Source organism: Silurus meridionalis, chromosome 27, assembly GCF_014805685.1.
Source record: "Silurus meridionalis isolate SWU-2019-XX chromosome 27, ASM1480568v1, whole genome shotgun sequence".
Taxonomy (NCBI): Eukaryota; Metazoa; Chordata; class Actinopteri; order Siluriformes; family Siluridae; genus Silurus; species Silurus meridionalis.
This window is the reverse complement of record NC_060910.1, coordinates 9167348-9179887: the sequence shown is the minus strand read 5'-3', so window position 1 is coordinate 9179887 and position 12540 is coordinate 9167348. Positions and strand designations below refer to the sequence as shown.

Below are 12540 nucleotides of genomic sequence, written 5' to 3'. Positions count from 1 at the left end.
CTCAGGACACATTCACCTTCATGTTCACTATCTGGTGTTGATATTGAGGTCAGCACTGTTGCTCTTAATCTCAAAGCCTTTCTGTGCTGAGCTGGTTTCCTCCATCGAGAGCAATGAAATTTCTTTTACTCTTTGACAGCTCATGTTTACTTTTCTCTATTATACCTGTATTCCTAGCATTTATTTTTTTCTGCTGTTTTCTAATAGATACACTATATAGACAAAACAGTGTGTGTACCTGACCATTACATTTCTATATGTTTTTTCCCATTCCACATTCCATTTATTCCATTTCGTATTAAGGCCCCATTTACCGTTACAATAACCTTGCCTTTTCTGGGAAGATGTTTCACTAGATTTCGGTGTACTTGTGGAAATATCTTGTGCATTAAGCTACAGAGCAATATTAAGGTGCAGTCACCATTCCAGTTCATCGCACAGTTGTTCAATAGGATTGACATTAGAGCTCAACTCCCACTCCATCTCCTACTCCAACTTTTGTAAATCATACCTTAGTTTGGGTTTCCTAGCTCAAGTAAAGGCAAATTTAATGCTAGAGTATCTTAAGACAACCTTTTTTTTTTAAAGAAAAAAGGAAAAGTCAGGTATCCCGAAATATTCGTGTTGCTCATTGTAAAATGTGACATCTTTACATTGGCTGTACAGCTATGCTAAGGCGAATATATTTAAATTTAAAAACAAAACCTTTTTAATCACTTAAAGTCTTGATTATTTGTGACACTAAAGATGTGTGTGTGTGTTTTTTTTTACAGTTTAGCTTTTAAATATGTTGTAAATAAAAAGTAGATTTAGGTTATTAGTTGATGTGAAGATGGTAGCTTAGCAATTAAGGCATTGGACTTTGGATCCAAAGGTCATGAGATCAAATCCCAGCCACTCCTGTTAACATAACTGTTAAAGTTGTATGAATGAGATGAATGTAAGTTGCTCTAGATAAGGGAGTCGTAAATGTACTGTATAACAAAGCTTACTGTTATTATATATTGTGAATTAACTTGTCTATAACATAAATTCCAAATGGCTTCTACAACTACCTCGTCAAATGTGTTTTATACCTGTTCCAAATATGTTTTATGAATAAAAAGACTGACTTGAATTGATTTATAATTGCTAGTTGTCACTGGTGTTGAAAGTAGTTTGCTAATGATTTAATGGGATTTGCTTGGTCTCCTTTATTCATAAAAGACGATCAAATTGTAAATCCACCCACGTCAGTTCAACACCTATTCCTAGTCCCACATGTAACCCAAAACATCCTGGCCAACTGCATAAATCAGCTTCACACAGCTCCTGACTTGAGTACCAGTCATCATTTTAAGGTATTGCCTAACCTGTCTATAGCTCCTATCCCATGCTGTGTTGCGAAAACTTCATATAGGGTTCAATATAGATAAGGTGTTCATTCACTGTCGGTGTTGATTGAGTGGTCAGGTCATCACTGGGGAAAGAAACTCAGGATACTGCAATTTCACCATGTCTTAAGATTAGGTTTGCCCGAACTGCTGCAGGACCATTGCTCCTGTTTGAGAAAATGATGCAGGAGATCATGGCAGGCTGATCCTTGTGTGGGGTCAATTACTTATGTGAGCCAGCAAAATGAACCATTTGGGCTCCAGGTTTCACTGAAGTCTGTCGATTTAAGGCAGCCATTGGAGCTTACTTTGCTAAAATTATCTGGTAGCAGTTACTGCAGTACATTTTGTATATTTTAATATATTTAAGACACACTTTTTAGCCATGTACATCCTGTAATGAATTTGGAAAACAAGCTTCCATTTCTTTGCCATAGACTGCCTTTTTTTATGCAAATAATTCTTGTCTTCACCTAAGGTTGTATGACATTTCTAGTCCCTACTGTGATTGTTATTTTTGTATTTCATTCTGATTTAGTGTATAGGTTGTACAGTCACACTTTCTACACACTGCAAATTGTGATTTCAACCATCACATCCAAGCTTTTGGAAACTGTGAGTCTGTAGTTTGTTTGCCATCATGTTTTTCTCTGTCACGTTCAGTTGGTGCTACAACCCAAAAAGACCTCTCCCTGTAGAAACTGGCACAGAATACTCGCCAATAAAACATTGGTAGAAATTCAGTATGGGAGTCACGAAGCAACCTCCCTTGTTTTGTTATTTTGCGTAGGTTTATGGTGGTTTTTTTTTCCAGGATTGTCTGTCTGCTGCCATTATCTCATAAAATTCTTTCTTCTTTTTTGTTGCTTGTTTCTTGATTTATATTGTATTTTATTCTTGCTATCTTTTGTGTGAAAACACAATACACCATTGTCACAATCCTTGCACTGTTTGGATCTTTTGTACATTTGCATTTTACTTTCAAATCCTATAATAAAAGAAAACTAAATTCTGAGATTTTTTTTTTTACTGGTGTGTAAACACAGCACCCTTTCATAGTGGTTTTGGTCTTTCTTGTGCTTTGAGGATTAGACATACAGTATCATTCTGGTGTGGCAATACAGTTTTCTCTTTTCTTTCTATAATCAGTCCTTATTCCATTTTAAATGTCCAGGCACATGATTTACTAAACAGGTCTATTACACATGCAAACAAATATAATTATTTTCCCCACATAAAAATCCTGCCCTATTCTAAAATACATTTCCTGAACTTTATTTGCACAGTCTCAAGTCAGTTGAAGGGTAAGTGTTGTCTTTTAATCTCAGTCTCACTGTGCTAAACCTTGAGTTTCCTTTTTTTACACCACTAATTTCCCTCTTGCCCTCTGAAGGGCTAATTCTCTTTAAATATATTAAAATATTAATATTGTATAAATACGCTTTGCTAAAAATGTCATTAAAAATGACATTTAAGCCACTTATTGTCGCAAGTGATAATACCAAATTTTTCCAAGCTGGATTCCACAGTCTCTCAAAAGACTCCTTATGAACACTCAAATATCAACACATTTTTTTTATTATTCCTCTACTTGACCAAATTCCTTTTCACTCGGATGTTAAACTCAATGTTACACTGTTATTAGCTAAAGATTTGCTAATGCAAAAACGCATTCAAATATTGATTAAATCTTCAAAATCAAGCAATATGCAGATTAGGCTATGATATCTTCAACAGATGATTCTATGTATTTCAAAAAAATATATAACAGAAATGTGCAGAAAATAATGGGGACCAGTGATTGATCATAAAAAACAATGCTGGACAATGTTCTGCCATTGAGAAACAATAGTGCATCCATTTTAGAAAATAAAAAATTATCAGTAAGCAGTCAGTAAGTAGTGATTGGTCATTGATAATCACTGATTAGTCTTTGGGGAAATATTGTGATCAGTAATTGATCACTATTAAACAAAGGTGACCAATTATTAGTCTTTGGGAAACATAATAATCACTGGTCATTAGGAAACAATGGTGATCAGGGTTTGGTAAGTGGAAACAATGAGGTTAGTCTTTGGAAATCAATAGTTATCAGAGATTGGTCACAGATTGGTCAAGTGATTGGTCAGTGGGAATCAGACTTTAAACACTGGTCAAGCAAACCTGCTCTCTTAACTTACACAAGAGTTATAGAGCTGTGCCAAGTCCAGGATAGTTGCTTAGGTCTGCTCGAAATGACACAAGATTTGCATCTGCAGTAGGTTCTGTTTGAAAGATATTGTCAAATCTATTGAAAAATAAGCTAACTTGGCAACACTAGTTTAAACTGACTGGAACTTATGACAGAACAACCAAACAATTAAAAAGAAAATAGTGACAACCCCACTTTATGAACTCCCAGGTGGAACTTCTAAGAGAGTTTGTAAAATAAAAAAAAATAATAATAATTATAAAGAAATAAATCATATAATAACACCAGTGGCATAAACATGTTTTTTTTCTATATTTAACTGAATTAAAATAAATAAATAAAGTGGCAAACATATTTTAATCGTTCAAGACCATATTAATTAATACTAAAATGTGACTTATGCGTGGGTGTTTGACAAGTTGATATTTAAGCAAAACTGCAAATCTGGGTTTGCCACCATTTTCATAAACCCACCTGTTGTGTCACGGAAAAAGACATCAGTAGGCTAAATTACTGTCACGGAATGTCATTAGATGGTTTAAAATGCAATGATTTAAACCAATAATCGAATCTGAGTTAAGGTTAGATACATTGCAGCCATAGAAGATTACACATTCATTAGACAGTATTTCAGTCTCTATGACACTCCATCACATGGATTTGATTACTGACCAAACAATGATAGCACTTTGGAGGTGAGAGCTGATGAAACAGCAGTCACGGAAATAGAGACAGAGTGAGTGCTAAGTGGGCGAAGAGTGGAGTTGCTTTGTGTGATGTGTGGATTATGTCTAGTGTCTTGTTTTCTCATATGAAAGTGCTTCATACTGCTATGGCGGTATATTGGCTTGATCTTCATACCACGCAATACTAAAAGTAAGTCAGACACTAAAACAAATAGCACGAACAAAACGTGCCAGTGTTGTGGATGATTTACATAAAATAATGGCATGACTGGCATTGTGTGCAAATTAGGGGCAGGCAACAATATGTAAATTAGGTTTTTGCATCTGCTGTTCCTGGTATAAGAGAATATCTAAAAGAGACTTCCAGAAGAGTACAATCAAAACTACAACAACAAATGTTCAATTCCACAGATTTCACACCTGCTTTTCAGTTGTGGCAATTTCGACAGATAACTGCCATTCCTGATGATATTTTGAAATGCATAGACGCCACTTTCTATTCAGTAAGGAACACCACAAGTTGCAAATTTTATACTGCAGACATGTAAAACCAGATGTGCGTATAAGAACTCAATCATTCATTAGTTAATTATAAATAATGATGATTGATTATATAAATTAAAATACTATGTACGTATGTTTAAAACCTATGTTTTGTTATTCTCTTTTTGAAAAATACCATTTCGAATGATATTTTGCTAGCTATGCAAGCTATAGTAGTTAGCTAATTAACTACCTACGAAAAAAAAAACAAGAAAAGAGTTTGACTTAGCTAGCTGTCTAATGATTAAATTATTGTTGCTAGCCAGTTGACTTTCTGCATAGTCAAATAGTTAACAATAGTTTGCAGGTGTACTGTACACTGGCGATCAAAATTAGAGAACAATTTATAAACAATTGAACAATTCTGAAATAATGTAATGAGTTTTTGTCCTGTCTATACCATGCTACCAGAACACCTTTTCCACAAAATAACTAAAAAAAACCATTATTTTGCAGAAAACACACTGATCAAAATTAGAGAACAACAATGACTGTAGCATGGAAAAAGAATGACTTCAGCACATCTGCGGCCACAGGACAGCACTAGTCTCTCACACTGCTCTGGTGTGATTTTGGTCCACTCTTCTTCCAGTCTCCTCCACAGTTTGGTGACATTATTTCAATGTTTTCAGTTTCAAGGAACTGCTTTACCCGTTTTGCTGTGTGACATGGTGCGTTGTTCTGCATGAATACTGCGGGCAGATTGGGTGATGAATGCAGGGAAGGAACCATATGTTGTTGAAGAAGATTCTGATAAACATTTGCATTCACTCTGCCATGTAGCTGTATAAGAGGCCCAACTCCTGCTGCAGAAAACATGCCCCAAACCATGACACTTCCTCCTCCACTTTTCAGTGACTTCTTTACACACTTTGGGTTCAGTGTTTCTCCAATTTGTCGCCAAACATAATGTTTCCCATCGGACCCAAATAAATTTAATTTGCCTTCATCAAGTGAACTTTGGACCGGTTCTCCTCTGTCCACACAATATGCTTAGTCTAGCCTTTTGATTCTTTCTGCTAATGAGAGGTTTGGTCACTGCAGAGTGGGCTTTCAGTCCAAATGCTCTTAAACGTAGAGACACTGTATAACGAGACAGATCCTTACCCTGTTCAGCGCTGAACTGGTGAGCAATTCCAGCTGCAGTGTGGAAACGATTGCCCATTGAGATCCTCCGCAGTATCCTGTCCTCTCTTGTATTTGTCTTCCGTGGACGACCAGCCTTCTTGGCGGACTTGAATGAGTTTGTGATGTTGTAAAGATTCAATATTCTTGAAATCACCGATTTGGAACGACCAACTTGTCTTGCTATGGCTGATAGGGTCATCCCTTTGGCCTTCATCTGGACAACCTGCTGTCGGAGGCTTTCAGTCACTTTAGAACGGCCCACCATCTTGCAGAGTCAGTGAAACTGGAAGTTAGGCTGCCAGTTAAATAGGGGTTGACAGATAATCAAGGAAATTAGCACCAGGTACCAGATTAATACCAATAACTGGGAGGGATCTGAAAGTGTTCTCTAATTTTGATCAGTGTGTTTTCTGCAAAATAATGGGTTTTTTTTTAAATGCCTTAGTTAATTTGTGGAAAAGGTGTTCTGGTAACATGGTATAGACAGGACAAAAACTTCTTCAACAGTAAAGATGACATTATTTCAGAATTGCTCAATTGTTTATAAATTGTTCTCTAATTTTGATAGCCAGTGTACATCCTCTCTAGAGATTGTTTTTAAATGATTTAAAATAATAATATATTATAAACAATATTCATATAATAATAAAATATTGGTAATAAACTTATACTGTAAAGTCACTTTAGCAGTGTTTACTTTTCATCTCCTATGTCTGCAATTAAACAGCAACTTAATGACAAATTAAATCTATTTGAAATGCTTCAAATCTGCTCGTCTATAACATTCAAAAGTGTTCTCATATTCAGCTTAGAAACTCTCTGAACTTTTAGAAAAACTTGATGAAGCACTGTTGATTCAACCACGGCAAGTCTACTGTTTACCCAGAGGAGTCTGTGAAGGAAGACAAACAGAAATAAATATAGTACTGACAATAATATTTTCTTGCCGTGAGTTATGACACTGGGACAGACTTTAAATTATTCCCAGCAAGAAAAGTTCTTTCTGAACCTTGTTCCCTGCATGCAATTACACTCAGTGTTATTAAAGAAACTCTATGTAGTCTATCTCTGTGGCATTTTCAGATGCCACAGTCAGCACACCCTGTCCACCAAAATATAGCCAGCACTCCTTTGTAGTCTCATAAAAATTCAGACATTCTTCAGTTTGGCACTTCAGAGGAAAGAGGAACACAATGACTACCACAGACTATCCTGTCGAAACTCTTTAGTACTAATACAATTAAACAGCCAGAGGCCAGATGCTGAATACCACAATAACACCACAGGAAGCATGAAGATAAAGCAACAATAACTAAAGGCCAGTGGTGCTCTATCAGTAAAAGAGGTCATTATGAAAATGGAAAATAGTTTGCTTTGAGTTTTTTGCCACAATAAAAAATACAAATAAAATAAAAAAGGTACCTGCTAGAACTAAATCTGACACTGAATGATCTGTGTCATTGGAACTGCTCCAATATCCAATTGTTTAACATGATTAAAGGCCATATTCAGAATTTGGAAAGTTCTGTCAATATGTGCATTCAGGTCCAGGATATGTTAAATTTTAGGGCTTCCCAGTCAGATTATGCAAAAGACTTGTGTATTTTGGACCTGTGTGTTTCATACCTCTGAGCATGGCAGTTTGGTCCTGATTTTATGCACCTGATTCTGGGTTTTTCAACAGCATCTAGACTACCACCTTTAAACACAAGCACTGTAAAATACACTATATTTCCAAAAGTATTGGGTCACCTGGTCATAAGTACAGTATGTGATTTTTTTTAACATTGCATTCCACATTTAGTCCCAATTTGCTCTTATAATTCCCTCCACTCTTCTGGGAAGATGTTTCACTAGATTTTGGAATGGGCTTATGGAGATTTGCGTTCATCAGCCACAAGGGTGTTACGAAAGGCAGGTACTGATGTAGGCGAGGAGACCTGGGGTGCAGTCAGTGTTCCAATTCATCCCAAAGGTGTTCAGTAGGGATGAGATCAGAGCTCTATAGCAGGCCACTCAAGATCTTCCTCTCCAAAGCATGCGAACCAGATCTTTAAGAAGCTCACTTTGTGCATTGCCATGCTTGAACAGGTTTGGTTTTCAAGTTCAAGTGAATGCAAAATTCTATTACAGCACATCTAAAGATGTTCTGTACAATTGAGTGCCTCCAGCTTTGTGGTAACAGTTTGGAAAAGAATAACCACATAGAGCAGGAAAGGTTCAGGTGACCCAATACTTTTGTAAACTTAGTGTAGATGAAATCAGAGATTAACAATGCAGACGAAAGAAGAGTTTCTTTTTGTCTTTGCTGTGAAAATTTAATACCATGTTAAAACAAAACAGTGAAAATAAAAATAAAAACAAAAAAGGAACCAGACTATATATAATATATATAATATAATGAATATAAAAAAATAGCTGAATTAGAAGACAAAGCATTAAAATAATTATTTGATCAAATCTAGTATGTATATTCTCACTGTTCAATACCCACCCAAATGTGACACGTCAAAACACTCAGCACAGAGTTGATTGCTGGGTGATAGAGTGAGGTCACATGACAACATTGAAACCGCTCCCATAGAAAATAATTGGGAAACATAGACATGTCATGCCATCTGAGTGAGAAAAAAAAACAGCTTTGTACACTTTTTGCCTGGTGTTGAATTTTGCATCAACAAGCACTACTCAAATTTTCTTTAGGAAATAAAAATTCTCGCTATTTAATAGAAATGTAGCATTTATGATGCCAACATATTGCTATGCTGTTCAGAAATTCATTATGAAATAATTCATTCAGGATAAGAAATGGTTTTGATTAAGATGTTATCACCTCTTAAACTTGGATTAGTACTATGAATTATTATATTAATTATAACAGTAATTATTACATTTAAGTATTCAAATTGTAATGTTTAAGAGTATTTACTATCCAAAAATAAGATGAGATATACCTTTATTCATCCCACAGTGGAGAAATTTCTGTTTGCTAAATCTCTAAATATGCTTTAGTGTGACATATAGTAGTTACATCAAACAACAAATCACTTGGCTATACTGCTACTTACACCACAACACTGTTGAAATTCTAGCGCCATAATCAAAACCTCTGTATCAGGCAAGCTTTTGCACAACTGTCAGAATAATCTGTAATGTCAGAGACCTGAATACAAATCTGTGGATATTAGATTAGATCTAATCTAAATAATACCAAAATAAAGATACTATAAAAAGAAATGTATCAAGTTGAAGCACTGAAAATGTCCTATTGTTGTTTTTTATTATTGTTACAGGTTCCATCATATGCATTTAAGATGTATGTGTTGAAAAATTACAGGAATGACTAGTGGTTTAACTTTGATAATATTAGATATCACATACATGTGTAACATATCAGATTCATGCGACTGAAATGCTTCCAAATCCAGCATCCTTAATACATGACACTGCTTATATGTTTTGGTCAGAAATGCCCGCCTGCTTACCATTCACCAATAGATTTTTTCTGAACAAAGCATCTCTTGTCATCATGCATTGTTATTTCATGGTCTGCCTCGAGCATCTGGTGAGCCAACACAATGCAACTGAAACAGCGGCACAGACGGCAAGCTGAGCTCTCAATACATTGCATAATGGCATGCGCTGAAGCAACCAGTGCAGAAAGCTCTATCTTATAATGTTAGGCAGGAATCGGTTTGTTCAAGGCAGCAGCCGAACAGTTGCTATGTTGTGCACTTCAATAGCAGGACTCGGGGCACTGAACCTGTTCAGGCAGACGCTGCAAAGAGGGAAGATCATTGCCTCAATCAGTTTTATCGCTCATATTCAATAAAAAAAATCAACAAGGATTAAGGAACATGTCAGGCATGGTCTGGTAAAGTCTCTTTTTGAGGCTGAAAAAACTTCAAAACTTTCTTACACGCCCAAATGGCAGAGGAGCCGACAGCAGCTGCAACTTATTATTCAAGTAGGCTTTCGGTATCTGTGATCCCTATTATTCAAGTAGGCTCTCGGTATCTGTGATCCAAAAGCGGCAGCCAGATTTTCATCACTTGTACTGAATTACACGGAGGTAATTAGGACAAAATACGAGTCATAAATGAAGCCATAAAAATCTTTTCACTGCGCTTTCAATAAAAGTGCATCCTCCAAAGCTACTCAAAAACAGCCGAACGGGGCTTTCACTAAACAACAGCCGAGTAGAGCACTCTTAACCACATAACTACTGATAAACTGTTCAAGGAAGAAATTTTATCCATGCCTGATTCACACTGCCAGTTTTGCATGGAGCATATGGAAATAAAATTTAGTGAAAGCAAACCATGAGGCTGGTTGTCGTTTGTAGTACAGTGGTCCTGTTTAGAGCTAGATTGTTTGTGAATTAAGACTGTAATATGATTCACACATCGGCTGATTGACATCTTGTCAATTCAATTGACTTCTAAATGTATTCCTATATCCTGCAGTTAATTGTTAATTCACTGCCTGTTTTCCACCTGCACCCAGACGCTAGAAACCAGTGCATCTCAACCTATCATATGCTCAAAATTCATTAAGCTTAGAGAGAGCAAGCTCTAAGCGGCAGCGACATGAGCAGCCTGGGGGCCAGGTTCTCTCGTAATTATAACTCCTAGCACTGGCAGCCTGGGGAGGGTGGGCACATTGTCGAGTCAGTAATGTGTCAGGGAAATAAGAAAGAAATGAATAAGAAAGCATGGTGTGTTGGGGCTGTTTTGGTGAATACTCAAATGCTGCCAGTGTTTCATTACAAGAGAGGGGGGAAAAGTATTAGAAGGACATGTAAAGGAATAACAAATTAGCTGATCGACAGCCATAGAAATGTCAACAGCTTATGCTCCTGTCTCTTCAGGATCCCAAATAGAAAAATACACAGAAATACTACAGTAGCTGCTGATGATTGTTGGATTATATTCATGCATAGTTTAATTTTTCGCTTTGAAACCTGTCTAATGATTTCTAATGCACTGGAGGCAAAAGGGCTTCAAAAATTCATGATATCCATACATGCATCAAACAATGTTTTCAGTCTAACATCTTTACAACTTGGGTTTTGAAAGAAGAATCGTATCATCTCTCATAACATTGCATATGCAGGACAAGACCGTTTAAATTATTTTAGAAAATGATAAAATCATTTATCTTATGCATCAGTCTTTTGTAGGAAAATTAAGGAAACTATTTAGATATGATTGAAATATACAGTATGCATATAGTATATAGTATATAATAATGATCTAAAGAATATAAAGATAAAAAATAAAGCTCTGTTATATATGGAAAGTGCAAAGAGTGAATAAATAAACGGACGCTCCCATGAATGCATGCATGCACTTGTAGGAGGCAGCGGAAGTCAGGATGCAACTCCACCGAGAGACGTTTACAGGGCAGGAGCGCGCGCACACCGCCCCAGTGTCAAAAACATAGCATTACTGTCCCACATCCTCCAGCAGCACAGTGCAAATAAAGTCCATCAGCAGTGCCGGAGAAAGCAGCTTCGTATATAAAAAAAAACCCTAAATAAATAAATTAACTAATGATGGAATTTTGATAGATGAACTCGCGCGTGCTGCGTTTGTCAAAAATCATGCGTATTGAGGAAAATGCGAATCCTCCCAGCAGCAGAGTGAAGAATGATGAAATCGTCTCCCAAAAAAAAAAATGAATAACCACCTCAAAGCTTTATTGGGGGCACCACGAGACTTGTAGTTTCGGGCTGAAATTGCAATATGTTCCAAGGACGAAACAGCGCGCGCGTGGAAACTGTTTGGTTGCATTGGTTCAGATTTGTTGGTGCTACCACGGGTTTTTGAATGCCATTGGAATTCAGAGCGCGTGCGGTTCCCGGCCAGCGCGAGCACAAAGCTGAGGACAGAAGAGTGCGTCTCTGAGCTGAACCTTACCTTTGGCGAGATGCGGGACAGCGAAGCTCGCGCAGAGGACGACGAAGACAAGAAGCGCTCCCATTTTAACAGTGACGGAATAAATACACGGATAACGTCCCAATGGGTCACGAGCCCGAGACAGACGGAGACGCAGAAACTTCAATCGGTTCCTCTTTGGAGTTCCAATTCAAAGTGTGTATCACCTCGGGCAGGTGTCCGTTAAAACCTCTCTCTCTCTCTCTCTCTCTCTCTCTCTCTCTTACTCTCTCTTTCTAAATACCTGACTCTCTCCTATAAAAGAATCGAAGAAAATATTTTTTTACTTAAAAAAAAAAGAATAAATAACACTCGATCCCAGGTTGTATTAGGGTTGCCCGATCCTCCTAGAGAGCGGAGAGTTGGGACGCGCGAGCCCGGGCGCGAGCGGTTTACACTGAGAGTCGGCGCGCGAGCGGAACAAGAAGAAGACGCACCGGAGCGCTCGCGCAGCGGCGCTGTGTGTCTGATGGAATAAAGAAGGCGGTGCTCTGAGTCGCTCCGCCCCCCGAACCTCCGCGCACGTGCAGCTGCGTGCTGGGAGCGTTTTCGGGAGAAAGAAGGGCGTCGGTTTGGCGCGCTGGAAATTTTTTTTTAATCCGACAAGTTTTGAATCGATGGTTAGGACGTTTTCCTTTTAAATTTTTTTTTTACAGAGAATTCACACAGGATGGAAAGTT

General features: G+C 37.3%; 1 protein-coding gene across 1 annotated transcript in view; it reads right to left on the bottom strand.

The window, feature by feature from the left end:
• The window catches only part of edil3a (EGF-like repeats and discoidin I-like domains 3a), a 192087-nt gene extending 179770 nt beyond the window's left edge, over positions 1 to 12317 (bottom strand). The window contains exon 1 of the mRNA XM_046842095.1: positions 11843 to 12317. Coding sequence (XP_046698051.1) covers positions 11843 to 11906 — 64 coding nt within the window. The 5' untranslated portion in view covers positions 11907 to 12317. The remainder of the gene's footprint in view (positions 1 to 11842) is intronic.
• Positions 12318 to 12540: the final 223 nt, after the last annotated feature.